The sequence below is a fragment of the Lagopus leucura genome, unplaced genomic scaffold (genome assembly GCF_019238085.1).
Source record: "Lagopus leucura isolate 7727_CA_CO unplaced genomic scaffold, USGS_WTPT01 Super-Scaffold_100012, whole genome shotgun sequence".
NCBI lineage: Eukaryota > Metazoa > Chordata > Aves > Galliformes > Phasianidae > Lagopus > Lagopus leucura.
The window spans coordinates 14,008,265-14,035,963 of record NW_024962267.1 but is presented as its reverse complement, the minus strand read 5'-3'; the positions used below and the strand labels follow the sequence as shown (position 1 = coordinate 14,035,963).

The 27,699-nt window shown below is 42.9% G+C and overlaps 1 protein-coding gene across 6 annotated transcripts in view; it reads left to right on the top strand.

Moving 5' to 3' along the window:
* MYO1B (myosin IB) overlaps nt 1–27,699 on the top strand; it is a 94,106-nt gene that overhangs the window by 8,490 nt on the left and 57,917 nt on the right. For all 6 annotated transcript variants that reach the window (XM_042874302.1, XM_042874306.1, XM_042874304.1 and 3 more), the window contains 2 exons: nt 5,101–5,241; nt 17,200–17,315. In XM_042874302.1, the coding sequence (XP_042730236.1) occupies nt 5,107–5,241; nt 17,200–17,315 (251 nt within the window). In that variant the 5' untranslated portion in view covers nt 5,101–5,106. Of the gene's footprint in view, nt 1–5,100; nt 5,242–17,199; nt 17,316–27,699 lie in introns of those variants that run through there.

The window sequence follows — 27,699 nt, the reverse complement described above, 5'->3', positions numbered from 1 at the left end:
GAACTATATGATTTTTGAAGTCCCTTCCAACCCAAGCCATTGTAGGATTGTATGGTTCTGTGAGTTTGGTGCTGTTAATGAGGAGAGAGCTTAAGCTGCTGCCTGTGGAGAAAACGTCCCAGTAAACATCCTTCAAACTCCCAAATAGAGTCTAATTATAGCACTTCTCTAAGCTGCAGTTGAGCTTTTATCATTAAGCTCCTACAGGATGGTGTTGCTTCGCGTGACTGCCGTTGTTCAGCGGTACTGAAGTGGCCTGTTTGGTTCCTGAGAATTGCACAATCTGTAGCTAAATCCTGGCGTTCCACAGCACCAGCCCACGGAGTGCTCATTTCTGCTATTGAATTCTTCTGGGCAAATCTTTTGTCATCTAAATTGCAGTCACTGGAGCACAACTCTGCAGTAATCTGATGTTGCTAAAGAGCCATTCCCATTGGGCTGATGCCTGATGCAAACATTCCTGCAATCTAAACACAAATATGCCCCAGTGCTACATTTGACTGGTGCAATTTACTGGAGCTATTTGCTGTTAACTACTGAAGAAATCTGTATGCATGGCTGATGGTCGGTGCCTACAGAAAAAGAAGTTGCACAAGGCTTTCAGATAACATATCTTGCTTGGTAGTAAGCTAGTGTGAACTTTATCTAATTGTAAAGCTACCATGAGCATCATGCTGTGCCCTGCACACTCTTGTTTTTGGCATTCTGATGGTGATGGGGACCATCCAGGAGCTAGGGCTGCAGGTTCTTCTGATACACAGCTGCTGGGTAGCAGATATGAGCTGCTGGTTGTGTCCTGCTGTGTCCAGAGACTAAAACACTATGGAGTCTGGAGGCAAAGGAAGTATTTTCTTTGGGTACAATCAAGATCTTCCGATGTGTTGCTGTCAAGAAACGTGGCTTTATTTTTTTTCTCTTATTATTAAAAATGTAAGATTTCACAGTACCTCTGCTGTGACAGTTTTGGTGGGAGGAAAATTGTGCCCTGTTGCAATGCCACGGGAACCTTGCAAGCCCTTCTGCTGCCAGTGGTAATCCCAGTGCAGCAAATGCAAACTTGTGCTGAGTGAGGACTGCCTGGCTGCAGTTGTTCTTGTTCCTCTTTATGAGGACGGTGTGGAAAAACCTGGACAATTCCATAGCATGCTCTATGCCAATAATGTGGCATTACTTCATTTCCCCTAAGAGGAATGTGAATGTAGTTGTATAAGGCTTTGGGGGTTTGCCTGTTCTCTGTATCATCTCCTATTTATAGCTGTCATTAGTTCTCATTTCAGATGGGCTGATGATAAGACTGTTGTGGCTCGGGAGTTTTTCAATTTGCCATCTTTGAGGCCAGGAGGGACAGGAAGGATGAGATCCAGCTGGCCTCACTGGATGTGAGTGCAGGATGGAACTCCCAGCACCTACAAGCAATAGATACCAAAAGCCTATGTCTAACAGTGTGCGGATAAAAGCGTGTCAGGGGTGTAGCGTGCCCAGCCCTTCTCCTGCAGAGCAAGTTGTGTCCAGCATAAAATAGGTCAAGCTGTGAGGGATTACTGAACAAGCTTTTTTTTTTTTTTTTTTTTTTTTGTTTGTTTTGTTTTTTTATATTCCCTGAGAATGGAAAAGTGTTGAAACTGTTCTCACTTCATTGAGTTAAGGCCTAGACGCAAAACCAGAGCGAGGAGGAAGAGATTTGGCAAACGGATGGAGAAAAGAGAGATGTTCTGAAACGCTGCCAATGTGTGCTGTGGGGATAAGGAAGGTAAATTTGGAAGATTTTAAGTGGGTGTGGTAGGGCTCTGGAAACGTTTGAAGAAGAATCTAAGTTCAAGACTGTGTTAGACGGGTTTTGCTTTTATGCTGAGCTAATTGGTTGCCGTATTAAAAATTCAGTGACTGGCAGCTGTAATCTTTTGTACAATGTTGTTGTTTTTCTTGATGTCTACAAAATGACATGTTGTGGTCACAAAAGGAGTGCATTATTTAAATCAATGGATAATTTCCAGTTTGAAATTCTGGACCAGTTCGCATAGAGCCTCACTGCCACCCCACAAAAAATCTCCCTTTCGAAAGCCTTCCTAGGAAAATAACTGAACATATAATGGTTCATGTTGGAAATGACCTTAAAGATCATCTGGTTCCAACTCCCCTCCTACAGGCAAGGGCACCTCCCTCTGGACCAGGTTGCTCACAGCCCCATCCAGCCTGGCCTTGAATGCTTCCAGGGAGTGGGCATCCACAGCCTCTCTGGGCAACGTGTTTCAGTGTCTCACTACCCTCACAGTAAAGAATGTCTTCCTAATATCTACTCCAAACCTTTCCTCTTCCAGTTTAAAACCATTTCCCCTTGTCCTTTTGCATCATGCCCTTATACATAAAAAGCCTCTCCCCAGCTTTCCTGTAGAGCCTGTTCAGGTGGGGTGTCTTTGTTTTAAAGGATGTAACCCATTCTGACTCTTTCCTCTAACCTAATTTCCTGTCTGCTGGTGCTCCCCAACCAGCACAGCTGTGGTTGTAATTGTTTCTGGTCTCTGAGCCGCTGAGAGCTCATTTTGGTCCCAGCCCTTTCATCGTCCTGGTTCTATGAACATCATTCTTGAGAAACTCTGAAAGGATGCCAGAATGTGTATGGAAGAAGAAGCAGGTTGCTTTGGTGTACAGTTGTACAAACTGTGGTGAACGAGCTCAGCGGGACTGATGAGGAAAGATTTCTGTAAGTACTTGGGTGTGGATTTGGATTGAGTTTCTGAGCTTGGTGACATACAGCTAAAAAGTCTTGATGGAAGTTTCATCTTGCAATTTCAGCAAGGTTTTTTATGTGTAGTTATAATTATGCTTTTTGAAGTTTGTGTAGCATGTCAACTTTTTGAGTTTTCTTAGAGCTACTTTTAAAATTAGCATTTTGTGTTTTGAGGGTGTTATATACATAGATTTTCTCTAATTGATTAACTGCTTCTAGTGAGTTAAATTATTTATCACATTCAATCTTAATATGTTTCATGTAAATTCAGATGCTACTGTTGGCTTTCCTTGACAGTCCTGAAACACTGATGGCTGATTTTAGGGATATTATGCGGAACTTGAGCCACTATGCAATTCAAATGTTTTTTAGGCTTCATTGTTTAATGGGATATCTGTAGGTATATTGTCTGTTCTTGATCACCTATGCTTATAATGTTTTCTGGCAGTCAGTGAAATAGTTTTACTGTAGCATGATATTAAATTATTGGGAGAAAAAAAAATACCCAGGAAGATGAAAATAAGCCTTTGACTGCAAAATTGAAATTCTTCAATGTGTAGGTAAGTTCAGATTTGTATACAAATTTCTGATCCAGCTTTTAGAAGTAGATAGAGTGTCTTTGTGCATCTGAGGTCGGGAATACACAAGCGTTCCTGATGGGTTTGGCTGCTCTGGTCTTGAAATTCCCAAGCAGTGATGTATAGAGTGTGGTAGGCGGTACGTCATTTCACAATGGTAGATGAGGTATGCTATTCAGAAGTTTAATTTTAGGTTGTGATTGCCCATATTAGGACTTTTTTTTTTTTTTTTGGCTACAGACCCATTATTTAATAAGTTCCATACTCAAGGACTTTTTTTTCAGCCTTCAAAAATTATTTGAACTTTAGTTGTTGCTCTATCGATAGTTATGGGATCACAGAAACAAGGCTGGTAGTGTAAAGAATTTGTCTTAATGGGATGCAGAAATTGAAGTGATACCTCTGGAAAGATTTTGTGAATGTTTAAGATATTTTGGGGGCTTCAGAGAGGTGAACTTTTAAGAACAAAAGCCTTTTTCTCTTAAAAAAAAAATAAAATATTTATCCAATGCTTATGTTTAAACCGAATGCTTTTTTGTTTGTTTAGCGGAGTTGACTCAGCTTTGGTTGGTTACCATAGTTCATCACTGTTTTTGCTTTTCCATGTGAATTTCTAGCAATTCCCAGGCTTGGTTCAGGTTGGGGCCCTTGTTGTAGTGCTTCCCGTAGCTGCCTGGGGAGCTGTGCTTCTCTTTGCTGAATTTGGAAAAACATCAAACGTGACTTAAGCCCTGATCTGATGTCCCTCAAATGTCACTCACTGCTCAAAAATCAAACGGCATGTAGTGGTTGTGGACACGAGTGAGAGTTAAAAGGCTACACTTGTTTTAGATTAGCTGTCGAATGGGTTAGCTCCAATGGTGAGCTAACAGTGATTGTTAGGTAGATTTAGTTTCCAAAATGTCTTTTAACAGGCACTAACTGCTAGAAGACATTTTGGAAACTGAGAAAAAAAGTACTTAAAATATGCTGCCCTGATGCGGGGAGCAAGGACAGATTGGTAGTTTTCAATAGCTGAGGAGTTCCGTTGCTGTGTTGTGTCACTGTAGCTGTGCAGCAGTGGGTTCCTGGTTTGTGTTGTCAGCAGAGTTGTTCCTGCTGCGGTGTTCATTCCCAAGCACACCATCATGATGCCTGAAATTAGTGACTGGGTGCTTGGAGCTCTCAAGAAGGCTCAGTGAATCTTCTCTAGCAGTTGGATGGGATGGATAAGCACGTGGAAGGATCAAACAGGTGTTGACTTCTGGCCTCACCTTGACTTCTTCAACTGAATTACTTTATCAGCACTGGTTACATTGATCTTGGCTCCCTGTTTTATCCCCACTTCTGCCTTTTACCCCTGCAATTACGTAGGTGTAGCCTCTTGTCATCAGGTGCCTTGTTACATCTTAAGCAATAAAATAACAAATATGTAACTTCATCAAGTCTGGTTAGAAAATGAAATAATTTGATAGCCTCGGGTAAACAAGACCAGCACTGTAATGAATTATATGCACTCTAGAGTACGTTATTCATTTCAGATAAAACAGGGGGAGCAACAGGGGAGCAAATTCAACTGCTTGGTTTCTGCTTAAAAGACGTTTGGTTTGGAGAAATGCAGGTAAGGTGAGAAGGAAATTCAGATCAGGATATGAACCTATCTGAGCTTTAATTTGAGGCAGTGTAGGGAAAAAAATTAAAGAAGTGTCTTTTGATGGGGTTTTTGTTTGTAAGCCTTAGCGTTGATGGTTAACACCTTGAAAAATTAGGATAATTTGAGCTAACTTTGCTCTTCTTTTCTTCCTTTCTTTGCAGGAGGAAATGGCCAAAATGGAGGTCAAGACGTCACTTCTAGATGACATGATAGGGGTGGGAGATATGGTTCTTCTAGAGCCGCTTAATGAAGATTCATTCATCAATAATCTGAAAAAGCGCTTTGATCACAGTGAAGTATATGTGAGTATATGGCAACAAATAGCATCCTCTGGGGACCTGTGTTGTCATTCTTGAAATGTATGTGTATTTACAAGGATATGGATTGACTGAATACCTGTACATAGGCTGTTGCATTAGGGACAGTTTTACCTTTCTTTAATAAAATGAAACAACAACAAAAAGAAAAAACTAAATTTGTCTCAGAACTCTTCTGGGAGCTGTAGACCTTCCTATAGTGGACTACCTGCATTTGAATTTTTCCACCTGGTGATTTTCCTTTTTGTTTTTCCCTCTTGTGCAACGTCTTCAGTTTTCATAAGAAACTGTTCTGGAACTGTTGGTAACATTGATTTTGATATTGTTTTTGTCAAAGGAGGATGAAGTTGCAAATAAGCAGCAGGTAAGGTACTTCTAGAGCAGGTTGATGTACAAACAGTGTGCGTCTTTAGTGTGCTAGGGCTGCTCTCAGTGGTGCCTGTTTGCTGGAAAAAAAAGTTGTATACCTTACAATGGCTTGATTTTAAGCTTGGGTATACATGGAAGTAATCATCAAAATCTTTGGGTATATTAATATCTGAATGCTGATCAGTAGGAGAGTTTGTGAACTGACAGCTGAAGCACAGGCTGGGAATGAAGGAGCAAATTGTGATTCCAATTAAGCCTTTCATTTCCTGCTTCATCTCTTTGTTCCATTTTTGTTAAAATGTGCCTAGTGTTGCAAAGGCTGTAGGAACTTAATGATCTATAGAGACTTTGCAAGACCTCTGGTAAAAGATAAGTCTTTCAAGAGTGAAGCTGAAAAAAAGAGTTTAAGCCAAAATGGAGCTATGAGCTGCAAGCAATTGTCTGCAGCTTATTACAGTCTAATAGATGTGCTCTGTATTTAATTATACCCCCACTTTAATTTTCAGTGTGACTATATTTTTCCCCCTTGCTAAGCTTTTAGATTTTCATGGTTTCATTATGCTTTTTCGTTCCATTCTCCAGCATGGGAGGATCTGTATTGTTTTTATGTTTGCTTCCTCTATTCCTTTTTGGTTTTATTTTATTATAGTCTATGCTTTTGTACGTCTGTCTTTGTACCTCATTCTTTTCTGCATCTTTATTCCAACATAACTTTCCTACTCAACCACGCCTGTTCTCTCTACAGAAGCACTAGGCTAGCAAATTACAGTTGCATCTATCTGCTTTTGTTTCACCTCCATCTTCTTACTTTTTGTGCTTGTGCTGGCATTTTAAACTAGAAAATGAAAATAAGATGAGGATTCTCAGGAGCCATGAAAACCTTGTTAAAGAAGAACCCAAAGCTTATCTGCATTTACAAAAAGAGAGATTTCTTCCAAAATGGCTGAAGAATTCTCCCTGGTGACTTGAGAGTTACATTTCCAAAAATTTCTCTCTTCCCTGAAGACACTTCCTGCTCCCTTTGCTAAGCCTTAGGTGCCAGTGCAGGCAGGTAGCAGTTGGATTCCTCTTTGCTGCTCTTCCATCCAGCTCCCTACAAGTCCTGCTGTGGCTGCCTCTTCTGGGATGTAGGAGTTCATCCAGTCCGTGGCTTGTGTGACGGACCTGAATTTTAGGGTTAGCACTGCATTCCTAATACCTACACTAAAAATGGGGGATATGGAATGATTCTACTTTAGCTCAAGAAGGAAAAGAGAAGGGAGATGTTTGCCTAAAGACTGAGCATAGAAGTCCTACCTTGCCCTATCTTTGGGTCCTGTTTGGAAGTTTGATCTAAAGCACTGAGGACAGAAAGCTGTTTGGTGCCTGTGCAGTCTGTTAATGAGGATTGCCATAAACCACATGGGAGTGGATTGCTCAAGACGTTTTGTGTTAACTGCTATGGACCACAACTTATTTATCTATATGTTTTTATATACTTTAGGGCAGAAATAAATCAGCTTGACTGACAATTGGGTAATCTGTTTTACTTTTATCACCTATTACATGCTAGCTGACAACCGTCTTCAAGCAGTTCTGTGAGGCAGTGACAGTGGAACCTGTGTTCCCTTCAGTCTCTCATTCTGGCACTGAAGTGCATTGTAATTAGCTGTATTATGTGCTTTGGCAGGTGATAGAGGGTGTCACTTTTCTCTAGCAGCGTATGCTCCTTTGCCTTGCAGGTGGGAAAGACTAATACTTAAAGGAGCTCTGGTGGGAAGTTTGAACTGTTGCCAAAAACAAAGGATTTTGTGTATGTGTGTAGCTGAATTGTAATTTGTTGCGAATCCAGCATGTTGCAGTGTCATTTGCCCTCTTTGTCTCTGGATATGTTTGATAGTGTGACGGTTTTTTAAGGTCTTACAGGTACTGTTTGTGAATACGTGCTGTAAAGGCAGAGTGCTGCAGATCTCTGCAACTATTAGCGCATTTGGTATGTTAGTGATGGAAGGCATTACTATTCACATCCATGCCACTGCTACGTGTAGGAAGGTTATGCATGGCTTTGCTTCCCAAACCACTCGGGGAATAATATCTTCATTTCACATCAGTTGAATGCCCTGCAAATCTCTTACCACGATCGCTGTCTGAAGCACGAAGGCTCTCGCTGCATTAGCCAGGCATTACTTTTCAAACTTTTCTCTCCCTTCCCCTTATCGCCAGCCACCCTCCTCTTCCCAAGCCTTGCTCATGGAAACCACACTTTGCATTTCTGTTTTTAGACTTAGAAGAGCACAACGGAGCCTTTGTTCCATCTGGAAGCAATGTTTGCTTTGCCATGTAAAATCTGTAGTTTGCATGCTCTCCTGGAGAAGCTGAGTTAAACTGATACAGGACTACTGTTGGTGCTCCACAAAGACTGCAGGTTTCCTCAGTTCTAACAAGCTGCAGAAGTTGGCCCCTCACATCCATTTGGAGAGCAACAGTTTGAGCCTTTGGGATTGTAAGGTCACCTCTTATTTCATTACCCAGTTGTAGGCATTACCAAAAATGGTGTCCAAGTTTTAAAAAAAATGAAGTCAAACGGAAGCTGTATGAGCGGACTGAAATGTTTCTACAGCATCTGACCGCAGCTTTTGCAGCATCAGGTTTTAAGCAGTTTTCTGTGAATCAATAGCTGTGTCTGTGCTGCATATGTTAGTTTTAAAACCAAGCTGCAGTTATAAACCTTCAAAGGGGTTTGTTGTGGGGAATGAGACCTGTAATGTGAGTAGTTCTGAAAAAGCTTTAAAGTTGGCCAGACGTGGCATAATCGTGTTAGCCAGCCCTGTAGATGGATGTGAGTCAGATCAATCCCTCCGTGAACAGCGCCAGATCTCTCTCCATAGCCAAAGATGACAAGATAAATGGGCTCATTCCAGCAGAAAACAATACTATTTTTGTCTTTCCTAGTCTCTGTCATGATAGTTACATTCGACGCTGAATTTTTAATGTCGGAAATCCTAGTGCCAAGTCTTCTCTGCAACAGCTCCCCTTGAAGAGCTGGATCAGACCTGGATTCCCAGTGGTCCTCTCTTCAAACTGAGCACGGCCACTCTGAGCTCCTTCAAGAGGAACCGGTGCTTCAAAGTTGTCATGTGCAAACAAGGAAAAAAGTGTACTACCAGTCAGAGAACAGACTACAGCATGATTGCCTGTTGTTGGTTTTTATGTGTATTTGATGGAAAGTTTAATGGACTTGGGTGTTAGGTTGCATACTGGGCAGGAGGCCGTGCCTGTAAAAATAAACATGAAGGCTGGTGAAGCTGGAGCTGGGCCAGTTATTCTCTTACAGACCATCAGATTCAGCTGTAATCTCGTGCTTTGGGGGAACGGCTTGTTGGGTAATGAATGTGTTAATTGGGAATGGGAATCTTGGAGTTTAGTCATGTCTGGAAATGCCTGGGGTACGTCTGACCAAGAAAAATCTCATTAAAAAGCTGCAATAGTCTATGATGTTATTTTTGCAGCTCTTAAACCTTTTATTGATAAAATCACTTTCTGTTCTGTAAGTATCAGTAACAAAGGGAGAGTTTCTTTAAGTTAGAGTAAAATGTGATTCATGACCCATGCAGCTAGCACATAGAACGTTGATTATTTGGAGGTCACAGGGAGCAGCTTGTGTGGTTAAAATGTGTGAGCAAGAGACCGCATATTAACTTTCAAATACCTTCATAAAATTCAGCTTGTATACCGTGGATGAATTTTGACTCGATCTGCTACACCTTCTCCCTGAACTTTTATTGTTTGCATTGATTTGACTGAAATGTGATCAGCCCATCCAGCCCAGCTGTTATTTTTCTTTTATACTTCGGAATGCTGACAAATGAGGAAGAGGGTTGGCATCTGTCTATCTGATCTATCTGATTCCCAGTGATAGTGGAGAACTGGGATAAGCTGAGGCATATATATTGCTCTGCAACTGATTTTCCTACTGGATGGGTTGTGTTGGAGGAGCAGTCTGGAGGGACTGGTGCTGCGTGGGCATATCGGCAGCCTTTAGGGCCAGACGCCGCTCTGTTCTGCTGCCCTGCACATTTTTCCCCACAGTTATGTTGTTTCTTGAAGCCTTCCCAGAGAAGCAGAGGTCAACATTTTGTTCATGACAACAAAATGTTTGTTTGCTTTTTGTTCTTGTAGCATAACAGAATCTTTCTCTGATGTCAGCGTTTAATTTGTATTTTCTGCACGTGGAGTTTGTGGGCTGCTTTGGGCAAGAACACTCTTATGGTACTGAACACATGTTGTTTTATTACTGAGCTATTAAATATTTGGCATTCCAGTATAATAACTCAGTGCTAGCTGCTTGAGGTAACATCCTTGTGGCTGCCTTTGGTTGGCTGGCCTTGCAGTATGCTTGTGTCGCAGGCTGGGAAGCTTCCTGGGATGCTGTTTGGGTGTTTTGGGGGTAGCCTTGTTGTTTCTGGTTTGACTTCACTCAACTGTGTGTGTTACTGATTTCCTCCTTTTTTTGTGATCTTGCATGGTTCAGGAGTTTGCCGAATGGCAGTCAAGCACAGTGGCTTTGTTTCTGCTGCTCCCGTGTCTGATCTCCCAGTTATTATGCTGGGAGGAAGAGGGTGGAAGATAGAAATACATAAATGAGACTGAAGTCTCAATATGAATTGGCCTTGCAAGATCACACCCCTCCATAAAACTTCACTGGTGGTGTGAATAAAAGAGTTCTGTGGTATTAGGATATATAAGTGCAGGTTGCTGGTAAATTTTTAAATGCAATATGGTCATAGCGCTGGTTGAAGTTCAGTTTTATTCTCAATGTCATTGCTGTCTGAATTAGATCAGCATAATTTCACCGGCCTTTACAGGTTGTTTTCGAGGCTGGCTGGGGCCCTTGATCAGGTTTTCATGCAGGTTTGGAAGCGTTGTCTGAAGAGAGAGAAGGGACACTCACAGAGCCTAGGGCCAGAGCTGGGGGGTGAACTGCTGAGAAAGGGCAGGGGATGAGAGCAGATGCCTGGTGTGAGCCGAGCCCGTTCCTCATCAGCCTCCTTATGAAGAAAGCCTTGTAGAGCTGAGCAGTGCTCAGCAGCCACAGCAGTTTTCGGTCCTGCTGACTGTGCTTCCCCACACCTCCTGCTCTCCTCCCACAGGGGATGACTGCTGCTGCCACTTATTTCCCCCTCCATGGTTTCCCTTGTTGAGGGAAGCCACTCACCTGCAGCAGTAATACTATTGCAGCTGCCACAGGTGAGAGCCTTGAGTCCATTGCTTTGAGTGTCAAGTAGGACCTGTGTGCTCCAGGCATGTCTTCTCCAGCCATATCTTGTGTAATGAAAAATATTCTGCCTCCCTCTGAATCTTTCTCTGCATGTTATCTGGTCAGACTTCCCTTTGGTCCCTTGACCCTTCACATCAGCACACCTGATAAGCAAATGTGATCGCTCAGCAGGCCAAGGTGCCAGCAGCCAGCAGGTGGTTTGCTTTGAGCCTTGGGGTGCTCAGCAGCAGGAGAGCTGCTTGTCTCAAGGCATTGCTTTATTTCCTTTCCTCTTTGTATGCCACCCCCAATGCTAAACATGGCAACGGAAGCATAGGGCTCTATGCAATACCTGCTTAAAGAAACAAAAAATAACATTAAAAATCAGGTGAATGTGGTGGGCTGCGTGGAAGGGTCTTCTTCCCTACACACTGCTTGCTGCTTTGGTATGGCTCTTTGAAAAAAGAGAGAAGTTGGTGTGGGAAATGTCTCCCATAGAGCCCCAGCAACTTCTGCAGCATTGGCTCTGCCCCAAAATCTTGTTCCTTCACAGAGGCAATGATGACATGTTGGACATTTAGCAGTGGTTTTGGTGCATGTTGTTTGATATAAAGACACAAAAGATTAATCAAAGACTGGCACAGAGCAGAGAGAGCAGCAAAAATGTCCGAGTGCTGTAAAACCACGGTCCTCACACTCAGCACATAGGCCAGCCCTGGCTGCAGCCTGCTGGGAGACTTTCTTTCCCCATTTTTTATCCATACAGATACGTTTTATCTATACAGAAATAATGGAGTCAAAGTACTCCATTAAGGCACGTGTCCCCTCTTTAATGTTTTCTGCTGTTGTTTCTTATTTGCATGGAGACAGGGGTTTTCTTGGCACAGGCACTATCCGATCCCCAGTTGCAGTTGCTTATGAAAACAAGTCTTTATCTTTTCCAAAGCTAGCAAGCACTTATGTTGCAGGATACTTAAATGCTGTCTTTAAAATTGCTCATGTCTGCCTTGGGCTGACTTCCTCATCGCATACTTTTCAGGTTTCGCCTATCATTGCATCCTCTGCAGGGATCCTCTGAGAGGAGTCAGCATTCAGAGTCAGAGAGGTGGGGGATTGAGGTGATTAATCATCTTCATTAGTAATACCATTGAGCTCTGTCAGGACGATCGTGAGGTTAGCAGTAATACTCAGTGAGCAGCGAAGTCTGTGCCCTCCAGAAACTCAGAAGAGAAACCTGATAATCTGTACACACGCATCCTCTTTAAGTACTTGCTTCAGCATGTTATGCTCGAGCACCTTTCTCTGCAGAATGCTCCGTTGTTACTTCAGGGCTCTGAAATGATTGCTGTGTGATTAAGGGCTTGATCCTGGCTGCTGCAGGTTACCGCAGCCTGTTGGGGCTGTTTGCACAGCAGCTTGCAGGACCCAGCCTGCGCTGAAGAGGATCTTGCTATCCTTTTTGACACGGGCTGCTGTGTTGCAGTTGGTTGCTCTGGGATGTGTGCAATTCTGCCTTTGTGTTACCTGCTTGAGCTTTGTTTCTTGAGTCATTTCCACAGCCACAATGTACGTGGTGCATGGCAAGGATATACACTAACAGTATTACAACATACAGCCTGTTTCTGGGCCTGAAGTGCTGGACTCGGGAGGAGGGTGGTCTTGGGGCAGAATATTTTAATCATCTTGGGATAAGTAGTGTTTGTTCAGAAATCCACCACTGCATTTCTTCACTTATACAAAGAGAATTAGAAATGACTAAGTTAGAGTGAGATATATTTAGGAGTATTGAGAAGGGGAACTTTAGAGGGCTCTCTCTATATAGAGAGGAAGACCAAATATATCAGATTGGTTTAGAAGTTCAGGTTACCGCAGACTAGACATGCAAAAAGTGAATTTTTAGCACTGGCTTCCCTTGCAGTTAGGTGTGTAGCAAAGTACTTCCTTATCTGCTGCTCCTCACCAGTCACCACAGCTGCTTCAGAATTCAGCAAGAGCTTTGGAAACGCTCTATTTGCTGGGAAAAGCCAATTTGATGGCTCCAATTGCAGAAATTGCTTTTGCTAACTGAGGATTAGTGCACGTGTCACATTAATAATAATAATAATTAAAAAATCAGTGCTGCCCCAGTGTTTCATTCTGGATTCTCTCCAACAAAACCTGGTCATACTTGTCTTTGATCTTACTTGGACGTTCTTCTTTTCAGTTGCTTGTCTTAGTGATCTGAAGCTGTCAAAATCTCAGGCACTCAGTTCACATGAGCTTAATCGGTGCTGAAGAAATGCACACAGTGTGTATCTGGACTATTAAAATTGGCCTGTGTGTCTGGAAGGGCCTGTACCCCCACTAGCAATCTTACTTTATGAGAAGTTTGTTTTCTGTTTCTGTGCTAAACATTAAAAAATGCACAAATAAATGGAGTAGACCTTGCTGGACCTTGGGAATTGAGCCCCCTGTACCACATTTGTGGAGTCCTGTATCTGTTGTGCATTTTACAGCAGGAGGTGTTTTTGCAGCAACATCTTTTCCTGGCCAATTGCAGGCTACCATGTGCAAGAGACTGTTTTGATGCTGTTGTTTGAGCTGCCATGTGTGATGTGAAGCAGTGACGATTTTTAGTGAACAGGTGAAGGCACATCATGATTTTAAACTCTGCAGAAGATTGCATTGTGATGGGTGCCACGGGTCCAGAGGAGGTTTCACAGATGCTGCTAAGGCAGCTTCTGCAGCTCCTGTTCTGCAGCTCTGACTACCGCTGGCAGTGTTCCCTGGCTTCTGCAGCTGCAGACTCCTCTCTTCTGGACCCTTGGGATATTTCAAGATTAACTCTGACAGAGGAAAAACAGCTTTACTGATATACTGTAGTGGTAACTTCTTGCCCTAGGCTGCTAGGTTTGCATTCGCTCCTCAGAGGAAAAAGTAGGCATCAAAGCATCTTACAACTTGCACCTCCAACATCTTGGAGGAGCAGCGTACTGAACATTGCTTCCTTTTCTCATTGGGTTATAAAGTTTTCTTCTGCTTGGGCCTTAAGCCCTTAAATTCACAGGAAGGCGTTGTCTGTGTTTCTTTGTTCTTTGCAGTTCACAGCTGCAGTGTTAGTGCTTGGCACTATAGTCATTGCAGTGGAGCAGGTTCACTGATTCAAGTGAGAGTCGTAGCATCATTAAGGTTGGAAAAGACCACTGAGATCATCTAGTCCAACCATCCAGTGAGTCCTTTTGATCCAGGTTCAGGATAAACACACAAAGGAAGCAGAATTTGCCTCTGTCAGTCCTTGCAGTAAAGAAGAAGCTCAGAGAAAGGTCTATAATCAAAATTCTCTCATTAATGAAAATTGAGGAGACAGCAGATCTTGTCCAAACTCGCATAACAAGGCCACAGCAAAGCCAAGACAGAAATCAGATTTCCTGCCTGTGCTCTGTGCTGTCATCACAAGGCTGTTCCTCTGGGGTTAGTTTTTTTCCTCAAACAGAGAGGATGAAGGCTCTCTCAGTCCCTGGGGTGCTGCTGTATGTCTCCCATTGCCCCTCAGCATACTCCTTCCAGCACTGGAATGTTACTTCTCCTGTTGCTTGCTCAAGGGTTTAAGCCGTTTAGTTTGTTTGTTTATCGTGGAGTTCTGCTGGGAAGGCAGATGTTATGTGGGAAAGCTATTTTCTGGATCTGTTTATCCCAGTTAGGCAGAATCTCACAGACCACCGCTAACAAGTAGTGGTGTCAGTTTTGAGACACTGGCATTCTAGAAGAGGGTGTATCAGTGTATCAGCTCTTGTGAGCAGCCTTGCAGCACAACTGATGATTTCTTGGCATGCTGTGGGTTGGTGTTTAAAATGGGCATGTATACAGCTTTGTTTCTATACAGTCCTTTGACCTTTTGAAATATTGGTATTTTAGGAATTGAGCTGTATTCGTACATGTCTGACAATAGATAGCTGACTTGAATTCCCAAAATACCTCGTCTGGGCAGTACTTAGCTATGATGAGATGCTTCTAAATAAATCTCATATGAACGCCTGTATTCAAATTTAAAAATGAAGCTTTTCACTTTCACCCATCTTTCTTTGCTTTGGCATGTCAGGGTACTTCAAGAATGCAGCAATCAAACTTTATGCTTTTATGGCAGCAGAACAGCTGGGAATGGCAGGTCTTTGAGTTGCAGGGAATTGCAGTTTCAAAATATAATCTTTCAGATCTGGTCTGCACGTGTCTTCTGCTGGTAGTTTTCAACATAAAGTTCAAAATGAGCTGAATTCAAGGTTTGTGAGGAAGCGAGTTAGCATACCCATGTTTTATCAGGAAGGAGTCCTAATGGGATATCCATGCACTTGTGAAGACCAGAAAGCTACTTGTTTTGGGGTACTTGTGTTTGTCCAAGCATCTGTAGGCTGCAAATTGCCAGCTCTGTGTATGCTGAGAGAGCAGGGCAAACTCTGTAGAAAGCTCATTTTGGGGTTTTCTTACAGCACAGAGAAGGAGAGCAGACACAAGTGGAAACCACTTCCCTTGTTAAGGGGAGGATGACCACAGAACTAGAACAACTCAGTGTTTGAAGGAGGTGTATCTAAGCACACATAGCAGCATGTCTTTGCAAGAAGCAGAAATCTTAGTTATTTTGTAAAGGCACAGATCCACTTTGTGACTGAATGAGCAGTCTGTGTCGGAGAGCCTTTGTGGTGCTTCCCTCATTAAGCACACATTTAGTCGTCCCTCTTGTGAGCTGCCACAGCTGCTCTGGCCACTCAGATGCAAAGTACCCCAGGCTCTTTCCCCTCCCCTTGCTCTCTGGCTGCCTAGTCCAACCAGCTCAATCCGATTGGCTCCACTCTAGCTCAGATGCATGGGGGGAAGTGTTTTGCAGAAGATTCCTGGCCAGTTTCAAAGGAGAGGAGAAACGATGTGCTGTTTGAAAATGGTGAGCCTCGAGCCCAATTAGCTGAGTGTTATGCTTCATTGTAGCAGCAGTTGCAGGATGAGCTGTCAGCAGTGGCTGCTTCTGTTTCATCCTTTGGGCTGCAGATGCTGTGAGGGTGAGCTGCTAGGCTCGGCAGCCTCATGCTGCTTGCTCTGTTGCTGCACTTCAGGTTGTTTAATATCAGACAGCAAGTGCTTAGTGGGCTCACAGCTTGTATGCATATGCATACTGTGGAAGGTGGGAAGTGTCGCTCCCTTTGCTTTCTGCTTAGGGCTTGGTTTTTGTTTAACGTTTAGCAGAAAATTGCTTTAGATGTGAAGGTCAGATGGGGGGTGGTTATAGCAGTCAGCATTGTTGGTTTGTGGCTCCTCAGTGCTCTGCTGAGTAACTCGGGCTCCCCTCTGCTCCCATTTAGCAAATGCTTACTGTAGCACTTCCTTCCAGGAAAAGCTGTGGGGATAAGTCCAAGTGGCAATCGTGAGGTGCTCAGGTGTTGCAGGGAAGGAGCCATTTAAACTCAAAGATCTGTGCAAGAATTGTTGTTTTTCTTCAGCAGTTCCTATCAGGGGTAATCCTAGTGGGAACCTGTGGCTTTTGTGTGCAGCTGTCACACTTCCAGGAAGCCCCGCTTATTGGAAAACCCGTGTTTTGCCTGGTGTTCTTAATCATTTGATGTCTGGGCAAAGAGATACCAAATGCTGGGCTTTCACTTTGTGCTTGCTCAGTGCCTGCAGGTGGGATTGGAGGGGTTGTGGCACTTGCCCCATGGATGCTAACCCACTGTCATTCCACTGGGTGCTGTATAGGATCTAAAGGAAAACCAATGCATTACCCACCATTTTCCTCCAGTAACGCAACTGTGTTTAGCATCTGGAAACCAAAGCAATGCTTTGTGTCTGCTGGGGCACCGTGGCAGGACTTCAACTGGTTTCGGCTTTGCCTTCAAATCTCTCAATTGACAGAACCCTATGAGAGGCCATCAACCTGTAAGTGTATTTTCCCTGAGTGCAGAAGGGAGTGTGACCGCACACAGTGCTGCTTCTTTGCACTTCTGTACAGCGAAGATCATGCTGTTTGCCATGCAGATGGAGTGGGTCCTTCATGAACATCTACGTCCTCTCCCTTTCTCCTCCAGCTGAGAGAATCAGAGAAATGTTTGTATGGTAGGACTTTGTTTAAAAACATTCATGAGAGGCATTCCATTCTGCAGAAGTAGCTGCAGACATGTTCGATGAGATCTGAGAAATGTTTCAGTGTGGATACATATTTATTCTTTGTCACAACTGGGCTTTTTTCTTTTTTTTTTTTATAATTGTATGTTTGTTTGTTATTCTTCCTTGCGCGTTAAATAGAAATACATGAAAAGCAAAAGTATTTTAAAAAGAAAACTCCATGATTTTTTTTTTCCACTGTTTTCCTTCAACAGACATACATCGGCAGTGTGGTGATATCAATAAACCCTTACAGACCTCTCCCCATTTATACTCCAGAGAAAGTTGAAGAGTACAGAAACCGGAACTTCTATGAACTCAGCCCTCACATGTAAGTACAGCGACAGCTTTCATTTCAGGCTGCCTGTGAGCAGATGGTACCAGCTGTCTTTCTCATCAAAAAGTCCGTGCCAGTTAAAGCAGTCCCCTCACGATTAGTTCATACTGAAGAGAAGCCAAGAAGAGTTACACTTTGTATTTCATGTATTTAGGCTCTAGTATGTGCACTTTGGAACATTTTCCTTTAACTGCTAGCAGTAGCCTTCATTGCTGCATTGTAGTCTGGTTTCGAGGAAATCTTCTTGATTGATGGAATCTGTAGGGAAACAAAAACTTGGTCCCCTGTGCTGGGTGGAGATGAGCCAATTCTGAGAGGGTAACCACAGTGCCATCCATGTATCATGCGAATCTTAAGACTAACATTTATTGTGTGTATACAGAGACACAACACTGCAAAGAGTGATTTCTATATGATGTAAATTCCAGGTCTAAATGTAGGAATGGAAGGCTGGAAAGTAAGTATAGTGTCATATTCTGACTTTGGTTCACCTCTGGTACTCCCTCTGCAGGAGTGCAGATTGCAAAGAAGTCGGAGGCCTTGCATGTGTCACTCATGGCTCCTTTCCGTGCTGGGAGCTGGCCCCACTGACCTGGCATGCCTTGTGTTATACAGGGCTGGTCTGAATTACTGAGAAGCCTGAAATGTGGTTAGGCCCTAAGACTTTTATTATAGGAGTGGGTGGTGTGGCTGAGAATGAGGTGCCTTGTCTTCCGAGTGTGCATGTTGAGGTAATTGGTTTATCTCGTTAGGCACTGTAGCGGTGAGTTTGCAGCCCTCTGCTCCTCTCCTCTACATGGCTCTGAATTAGGGAAGCACACCTGTGTTGTGTCAGGCTGTCGCCCTGCTTTGCCATTACACATTCAGGAGGCTCTATGGAGTGATCTGCAATCAGAGAAGTATCGAAGCATTGCCATAAACTCGAGCATCTTCCTCCAGTGTTAGCTTCTACTTCAACAAGGAGTGGTGTGGAAACATGTCTGGAAGTTATTTTGTTATGATTTTATTTATTTATTTATTTATTTATTGCCTTCATCCTTCACCTGTAGCTTTTCCAAATATGTTGGCTGAACTGCTGTCACACAGTTACACGTATAAAGTGATCTTCTGGGCCTTCTTGGTCTTCTTGGATCTGAACTCTCACCTTGTTCAGGTTTCCTTCAAGTTTTGTTTAGCAAGTGCAGTGGCTTGCTAAGTTAACGCAATTGCTTGCTAAAATAACTTTCTGCTCAGCTAAATCAGCTGTTGTATGGTGGAGGATTTTGTAAGTAGGACCTGTGAGTAACAGCTTGTCTGACATTCTGCAAGTCGGTTCTTGGTTACTGTTAAATCAAGTAATACATTGATCTCTGTTTCTCCATCTCTCCTGAGAGGTGGTTTTCCAGAATGAAATGATCATTTTGATCATTTTAATACGTATTTTTTCAGTGCTCAATCATATCACATGTACATTCAGCTTTGACTGGAGAAATATTTGCCTTTCAATGTTAAGGTGGAAATGAGTTTCAAGGTGGTAAGGGGAAGTATCAGAAGGTTAGAGTAAGAGACTTGGGGAAAAGAAATGTGAATCTGATCCAATTAGAAAATTGTTTCATAAATGTCATTCATTGCTAATGACAGTAATTGTACAGTTAGGCTCATGTCTCAGAATGGGATCTTTAGTTGGTATTGCTTCTGTATGATAGTTTTACCTTCTACCAAACTATCCTTAAAAATAGTGGATTAGGAAATAGCATTTCCTAATTCCACTTTATTTTGAAGAAGCTGTGTTTCCATTTCGTGTTTCTTCAGTTAAAAATATCTCACCTTGCTTTCCTTTGCAGCTTCCCTGGTTGCTAAGGAGAGCTGTAGGATTAAGAGAGCCCCATTTGTCTCTTCCAAAATTGGTAAATGCTTCTCCCCAGGAACTGGTTCTGGGGTAGAGCCAGCATTGCCCCAGCTTGAAGCCAGCAGCTGGATTTAGGGCTGACAGATCCACATGTGGCAGGCTGCTGTTAAATGCAGGGCCCAGGCACAGCCCGTGGTGCACTTCCATGGAGACCTTGCAGTTGTCCTCAAGGCTGTTTTTTTTGGGGTTTTTTTGTTTTTTTTTTCTACAGTCAGAAACTTAAATGAAGAGTTGTTGTGTAGCAGATTGCAATCTGTGGTGTTCCTTCTGATGTGGGGGGAAAAAAACCCACATTGGTTTGTCGAGATCTACATACTTATTTCTCTTTGATGTGCAAATCTCCATTGAGCTGTGGCCTTTTGAGAAGACATGGTTGTAGGTAAGCCCACTGCACCATGTCAGGGGGCTTTGGGAAGAGACTTCTGGTTCCTATCATGTAATCATGAGCAAACCAAAATTCTTGGTTATTCTTTAGGAAACTAATGCATCTGACCAAGAAAATATGTTTATAAATGAAGTTATATTTAGTGTGTTTATTATTTTAGCATCTCCTTTGCACTAATTATCAATCTGATTCGTTACTAGTGCTAGCTAGAAAAATGCAAATGATTTAATGCATAAAAAGATCTTGCAGGGGTTTAGATTAGGTGAAATTCTTCTGGAAACCACTCTGCTGTACAGAATCACTCAAGTTGGGAGGGACCCTTAAAGGCCATCTAGTCCAACTGCCTTGCAATGAACAGGGACACCTACAGCTTCATCAGGGTGCTCAGAGGCCCATCCAGCCTGACCTTGCATGTCTCCAGGGAAGGCATCCACCACTCCTCTGGGCAGCCTGGCCATTGGTTTGAAGAAAATGTGCTGCCGCTGGATGGCTCTTATTCTGCAAGGCCTGCCGTTTCAGAGAGAACCTCCAGGTCTGCATTTCCCAAGTTTTACACGTTGGTATTTCTGGAGCAGACAGCTGAGGGCTGTTCTTGAGAGCTCTGTAGGAGAGATTCTGAGAAATGGGAATTATTAAATCACATTTTGCTCATTTTCTGTTAGTTTCTTATGTTCTTCTCTCTGTGCTTTGAGGCACGTGCCAGCATCTGGATGTGATGGATTGGGATGAGGAGCGCGTGCGTGAGAAATCCTGATGTCCCACTAAAATAGCTGACTGGATGAGAAAGGGAAAACTGAAGGCAAAGGAAGGAGCAGCATCTAATGACATGAAGGAAATCCATACCTAGAGATTTTTTTTTCCCATACAGTGGAAGGCGATGTAAATTAGCAAGGTAGAAAGACAAACAGAGAAACACAAAACCATCTAAGTGGAAATCACGTGTTTTCTTACCCTTAATGTGAAAGATGAGGGGAGTGTTTGCCTTCTCATTTGCTTTGTGTTTCCTCAGCAGCATCTGTAAGAGCACCCAATGCTTTCAGTGACGCTACTTAACACTTAATTGCAGGTTTGGGGCGCTGCTTTAGTGCCCTTTGGAAATCGAGTGAGGCTGCAGACATGTTTTGAATAGGCAGCCAAACACAAGTTCTGGGAGAGGGTGCTCCTGGTCAGATGGTTTTGAATGATGGTGTATCTGTTAAAAATCAATCAAGGAGTTTAAATTTTAATGTTACATTCCTCTCTAAATTCACTGCTGCTGTTATGACACCATGTAATGCTCCTGGAATGCTTGTTTTCCCAGTCTCTGGCTATTTGCATAGCTGCAATGGGAAGTTCACCAAGCTCTTTATTTATGCATCTACTTATTTACCCAGTGTTTTGTTACTCTTTCTGGTTTTGTTTTTATCTACAAGGCAGGATCAAGCTTGCCTCTGACTCGACAGCGCAGAGGATAACATTTCAGTGCTCCAACCATTAGCTGCTTGATTTGTGCAGTCCTTACATTTCTGTTCTGCTCTTCCAGTTGATGTAATTACACTTTCAGTTGATGTAATTGCCGTTCTGCTTACCTGGTGGGTAGCCTAGACATGAGAGAGAACAAAGCTGTCTACCTTGCTAATTTACATTGCTTTCCACTGGTGACAAAGGCGGCTTCTGGAATCTTCAAAGTGATGGCAATGGGAATTAAACACTTCATCATATCACTTACTTGTAGCTGCTGTGCCATATCACTTTCCTACCAGGAACGGATTTGCTTTATGGGTTTGCTTGCATTTCCCATCTTGGCTACCAGCAGGTGTCCGTCTCTTGCAGGTAACACAAAACATAACTTTCTGCTCCTCTTCCCAGGCTGAAGCTCCTCAACTTCTTGCTTTAGATCTGCAAATTACTTTAAGCTGAGGGACAAAAAGAATGTGGCAATGGTACTGCTAGCCACAAGTTGTAAGCTACTAAGTTAAAAGCTTTCAGATACATAGAGGCATAAGCTCTTGCAGGCAGGTTCTGAAAATGGCTTGCCTTTACATGGGATGCAGATGCGGAGACATCAACCTGATGCCACGAGGCAAGTTTGAGAAACTTAATTAGATTCCCTACTTTGTCATCGTGTTAATAATTTTTGGGAAAAATCACTTTAATGCTGATATCTGAGTTACACTGACAATAGGCAAAATTTGCTTTCAGCTATTCACGTCAGGACTGTTTTGAGCCCATGTAAGCAGCAAATACAGAAGTTACGGTTTTGCTTATGGCTTTTTTTGCTGGCATTCCAGGACTGCATGCCTTCAGAAATGCTGAGGTTACAGTAACTCTTTCTTTCCTCCTTGATTTAAAGCAAACATTTTTGACTGAGAGGATGATGAAGACCTGCATAGTTGTTGCCTATACATAAAACTAAGCCAACCCCCATAGGCATCAGCGTTTTAAAGTACATGATAACACATTTTATTTGCTGAAGGAGAGGATGGTGGGGTGAGCGCCTGGGCCATAGGTTGATGTCCTTCATTGATCAAGCATATCTATTTTATTGTTTCCTTCTCTGCTATTCCTTTCCTAACCTCCTTTTCTCTTCTGACAAGCTCTTTACTCCTTATGGATTTTGTTCACCTTGCAGTGTCCCCTTTGTGCAGCCGGGTTGTTCTTATTCCTAATAATTTCTGAATTCTCCAGAAATTTTGTCTCTTTGGACTTGCTCATGTGGCTCAGCAGAGTGTCTGTTTCTAAAGAGATTTATAGGCAGGGAAGGTGATCACTTCAGAGGTTAGTTGGCAAAATTAACTGCTGGGCAGGGAAGGAGCATCTACGGCTGACAGAAATCATAAATAACGGTTAGGGAGGACTGCCTGTATCTAATTTTTAAAACCATATTAGGAATGAGTTGAAAGAAAAAAGGGGAAGAAGAAAACCTGCTTAAAGCACTGCAGTCTTATTTTGGAAGGGGTCAGGCTTATGGCTCTTGACCTCTCTAGAGAAGCAGTGCTGGATGTGGCAAATCTGTGGTTGTCAGTCCGTCAAGCGTATAGATGAAATGGGGATGAAGAATCACATTTGCTTCCCGAGTCAGAAGGATTTCATGCCTGAGAAGGACCTGTTGCATTGCAGGCTGTGGGCACACCTCCTGTGGGAACACGATACCTTGACAGCTCTGCAGTCCAGAGAAAATGGAGTTTGAGGAAGGCCCTTGTGATTTGCCCATCTTGAAATGGCCGTCTCAATTTTTGAAGAGAGTCCTTGAAAATATTTGTAAGGCTTAGAATGCAAGGGAAGATTTCTCTTGCACACAACAATTCTTTCACCTTTTTCCCAAAATCCAAGCAAGGTTGGTTGGAAAGCATATTATGCAGCCAGCTGACCCGAGTGCTGGAGAGGTGAAGGCGGTCTTACTGACGGATAATATCGGGTCGTGATTTTGTGATGTTGCATAGCAACACAGAAATGGGTTTAGAGCAGTTGTGCATTGTAAGGAGGCTCAGAAAATGTATGCAACACCTGAGGAGTACAAACAGCCTGGAAAGTATAAGGATGAATGAATGAGTGTACGGATGAAAGTTGTGCTTTATTGTAATTTCTAAAATGGTTGAGAGAGGCACTGAGACTGGATTACACGGTTTGATGTGATGACCTTTTTCAGCCATCCTTTTTGTCTGAACTGTTGGTAGCATCGTGGAGGCTAGTCACAAGAGCAGTGCCCATGTGGCCTGTGTGCTCCTGGAGAAGCCTGCAGAACATGCAAGAAGTGGGTGCCTGGAAAGCTATGAGTTTGTAAGGGATGCTCTTAACTGCAGATCTGTTCCAGATGCTTTTGTAACTCCATCGTTGCCGTCATGGTGTACAAAGGAAAATAATGTAAGGGGTTTCTTTGTGGACTAACTGCTGGTTTGGTCTCAGCAGAATAGCTTTGTTTTTAGTGCTGTTTTCAAATATTTGCCCATACCTGTGCACACAGCATACTTCTACATTTCACTTCAGTCATGTTGGGGATTAAGAGTCAAATGGTTTTAGTTGTCTGTAGCAAACTCTTTTTTCTTTTTTTTTTTTTTTAATGTGAATGCATTTGTCATAGTCTGTGTTTATTTGTAAGCATAAAAACACACGTTTTGGATAGGTCATGTTCAAGCCAAGGTCAGTAAAATAATAATAATAAGCCTTACTCTATGTTGGCTATTTGAAGATGCGTGCTAATGTTCCAATAGTCTAACCTATTGATGAATTCTTTGCCAGGTCCCATTTCTCTCATTTTCCTGACACTAGAACTGCCAGCTAGAGCTCTTATTGTGCCATTTGTATATTTAGAACACAAAGTGCTGGTATTTAAAGAAACATCAATTCGTACTGTCACATAAAGTCAGATCCTGCTAATTCACATGAAAGACTTGGGAATCCATCCAGCGTTACTGGCTGAATTTGGGGGAATGAAATGAGCCCTTCATTGAATAGAGGAAAGGCCCTGCAGTAATTTCTCAGATTTATAGCACAGTTCTCTGTTGCATTGCCTCCTACAGTTCTCCAAGTCTGTCCATGCACAGTTGCTCTTGAATCTCCTTTCAGTCTTGCAACTAGTTGCCTTTCCAGTTCTTCGTGTGCGCATCTACACAAGAAATCAGACCAACCTTTTGTCTGCTCTTTAACAGAAGATAATTTTCCCCATTAGGAAATTGATTGATGGAGTGGTAGGACTTGGAAATGAGAGCACTTTTAACCACTTTAAGCATCTGTCAGTGTAACTGTGTTTTAAAGGAGGTTCTTGTAGCTTTGCTTTTGATTAATGTGTTGGGACTTAGTGTACACTGGAATGAGAAATTCTGAAGGCTGTTGCCTTTGATTTTTGAAATCCAGACTTAGAAGTGAAGGCAGGTAGAGGCCCTATTAAGAATGAGCAAAATTCCAGTTTATGTATAGTCTATACACGGATCTAAATTTACATTTTGCTTTTCCTACACTGGCAGCATGGTGCTCTCAACAACTGGGATTTCAAACTGCAATTAACAACAGCTGTCGTTCTTTCATTGGAAATGTCTCATTGTGCTTAGTGGTGGTTTTTTCTCTCTCTCTCTTTTTTTTTTTTAGCAATTTATGATACATCAGTAAAGGCCCATCTGCTATGCTGGGAGCCTTTGTCATCATTTTAGATACAGCATAAACAAGGCTAATGTTAAAAGCCCTGAAACTTGAGCAAGATTCGAGCTCTCCTACTGCTTTCAAAGGCCCTTTTTCCATTCTTTCTCCTTCTGCCTGTGACTATATCCAAAAGGCTTTTGATTTCTGCAACTCAGAGTACATCATGGTTAATGCAGTTTGGATTACTAAAGATAAACTTTTTCATGTTACGAGTTAGGAAATTTGCAGTCTTAATATTTACTGTCTAGCACACTGCTTAATCTTTCCCTTATGTTTTGGATAGATAGGAGAGCTGGGACTGGGGTTTACAAATAGAGGTCTGAACTATAAAAGACAGTTTAATTGTGGTCCCTTCTGTAAGTTAGTTCAAATCTGTATTTCTCTTGTGTACGCAGTTTCCTTCTCTCTACCACTGAAATGTTTTTTATTTGGTAAACCCTGTGAGGTTCAGAGTGGAGCTGACCAGAATGGCTCCAAAATGATTTCCAGTGAGGATGTGCCAGAGTTTATCAGCTGTCAGGACTTGAGGTGTGCTTCAATCCCTGCCCTGCCCAGGGGTTCCCAAGTGATGCTTCCTTCAGGAAAGGACCTTTGGTTAGCCACGATCTTTAAAATCAATCCTTAAAGCCATGCTTTACAAATGAGGAAGAATTGTTTCTCAGCCACTTAAGTCAGGGTGAGTTATGGTTTTATTTGAGCACTTCGAGCACATTATTCACATGGTGCAACAAACATGTCTTGTTTTGCAGAAAAATAATTGTTTTGTGTAAAATATGGCCACAGCTGGCACAAACCGAATATTTGAGTTTTACCAGTAGGCTTCTCTGGTTTCCAGACAAGTTCTGTGTTAGGTATAGAAATTAATTCCATTTTTGCAAGCCCAAGCTCATGGATTGCAAAGCTTCAGAAGGTCCACAAAGTAGAAATAAACTGCAGGAAAAACACTGCATCTATAATTAAAGGTATTTTTAGATAAAACAACAGAGAACACTTTCTGTACTTCCTTTCAAATATTTAAGAGCTCAATAAAATCATTATTGTTTTGTAAATGCAGGTGCCCTTTTCCCCCCAGGAAACTTAAAATCCTGCACGCATGTCACTGCAAACTGGTTTGCTGCAGGTCTGTGGTGTCCTCCCTGTAATGGTGCAGGATCTGGCTGTCTGCCTGGCTAACGCAGCCCAGTGCTGGGGTGGGAGATGCTCTGGGTCAGGACCTCCTCTGCTCAGGGCCTTGGAACTGGGAGTCACCCGTTCTTCTGGATCCATGGGAGAGTGATGGCTATGGGCATCCAGCTAGCTGATGTCATTTCTAGGAACGGGACTATTTGAGAGGGAAGCCAAGCCCAGCTGCTCTGCTGAAAAGTTCATGGTGTGGAGATATTTGCCTTTTTTCTTTCTTTGGTTTAAATAAATATTCCCTTTTGCTGACAGCAGGAACCTGCTCCAAATTATAGTTCATTGTTTTAATTTCTTTCTGTATGCAAGCCATGCCTCAGATTGTACCTGCTGTATATTGGGTCTGTAAGCATTACTGTGTGTTCAACTGGTGTGCTACTCTATGGGGCTTTCCCCAGTTAACAGACATTAACAGGACCCTGGTCTGTCCTTCTGATTTATCAGCAGTGATGCAGTGATTTGCCATTGGATTCCCATATGACTTTGGAGGGCCACTGCAGTGGCAGTTTGCTAGCTCATAGGACCAAGCTGTTGAATGGGATGTGAATGTGCTTATTGGGCTTGTTACTGTGCTGAAATTTAAAGGGAGGATCTGTCATACGGTCTGGATTAGAATGAGGCGCAGTTATCTTTGTCTTCAGAGTCCTTTTGTCCAGTGGCTGAAGGGAGGTTACATCGCAGCTAGCTTGTGCACTCCTTGTGCTTGCTTCTTTTCCATCACAGTATTGTGCAGCCCCGGAGGGATGCCTTAAGATGTTGCTGAAGTAGGCAGACAGTCACATGTTGTGTTTGTATCTTCTGTGTAAGGTGCAGGGGAAAGACCTTTCCAAAAAAAGGCACCTTTTCAACCCTCACTGAGTAAAAAGGAGGTGATTAAAACCAAGAAGGAATAATTCTGCTGGCTTGCAGGGGAAACATGTCCTGTCCCCAGGGAGGGGAAGGGACTTGTCCGCCCAGCTGGGCCGGCACTGTGTTTGAAGTGTGCCTGAGAGCTGCTGCATCCTGAGGAAGAAGGGATCTCCAGAGAGCATTTGAGGGTGTATATTACATTCCCAGTTCACTAGAACAGAAAATGTCTCTGGTTTAGCATTAGGGTGTGTTTTAAAGTGCTTTACTCTTGAAAATCAAGAGTGGTTTTGTCTGTCCCTCTCTCCTGTCCCTTCCATAGATTCTGGCTGCTCCTCACAAATAGCTAGGCTGATTTATTCAGCTCTGGGCTTTGTTCTGTGTCTCAGAATATCACAGCTGCCAGCATGAATAGCCAAGTGGGGAAGGAAATGCAGGAGCTATGCTTCCCTGTGTATATTAGCCACATAGTATTGTTGATAAAACAATTTTCTGTTCTCACTGGGAAAATAAAGTAGGCTTAAAGATGCAGAAGCATTCTGAAGAGGAGAAAAGCCTTTCCATCTGTCTTAGTGCACCTCTTTATCCTGGTGCTTAAGCTCATTTCATTTTTCCCCTGGCTCATAGAGCAGCTGCTCGCCTGTGCGGGGCTGTCCCAGGCGCTGCTCCATCAGCTGCTGCTCCATTCAGGCCTGTGGCAGGCTGACAGCCTCCTCTCTCCACGTGTGTCAAAGGGGCTGACAGGAGGCACCTCGTAATGATGGAAAATGGGGCCACACTTGTTATCCATGGGGCAATTAGATTAAACAGTTCTGTGCTATGAGCTAACGATGCAAATAATCTCTTATAGTTGTTTTTCCCCAATGGTGGTTCTTTCACTGGGCTTCGGTGGTGCTGGGGGGGCAGGAATGTGATGAATAGTGGTGATTTACAGCATAAAGCCTGAAAGCTCTCTATAAAATGTGCTT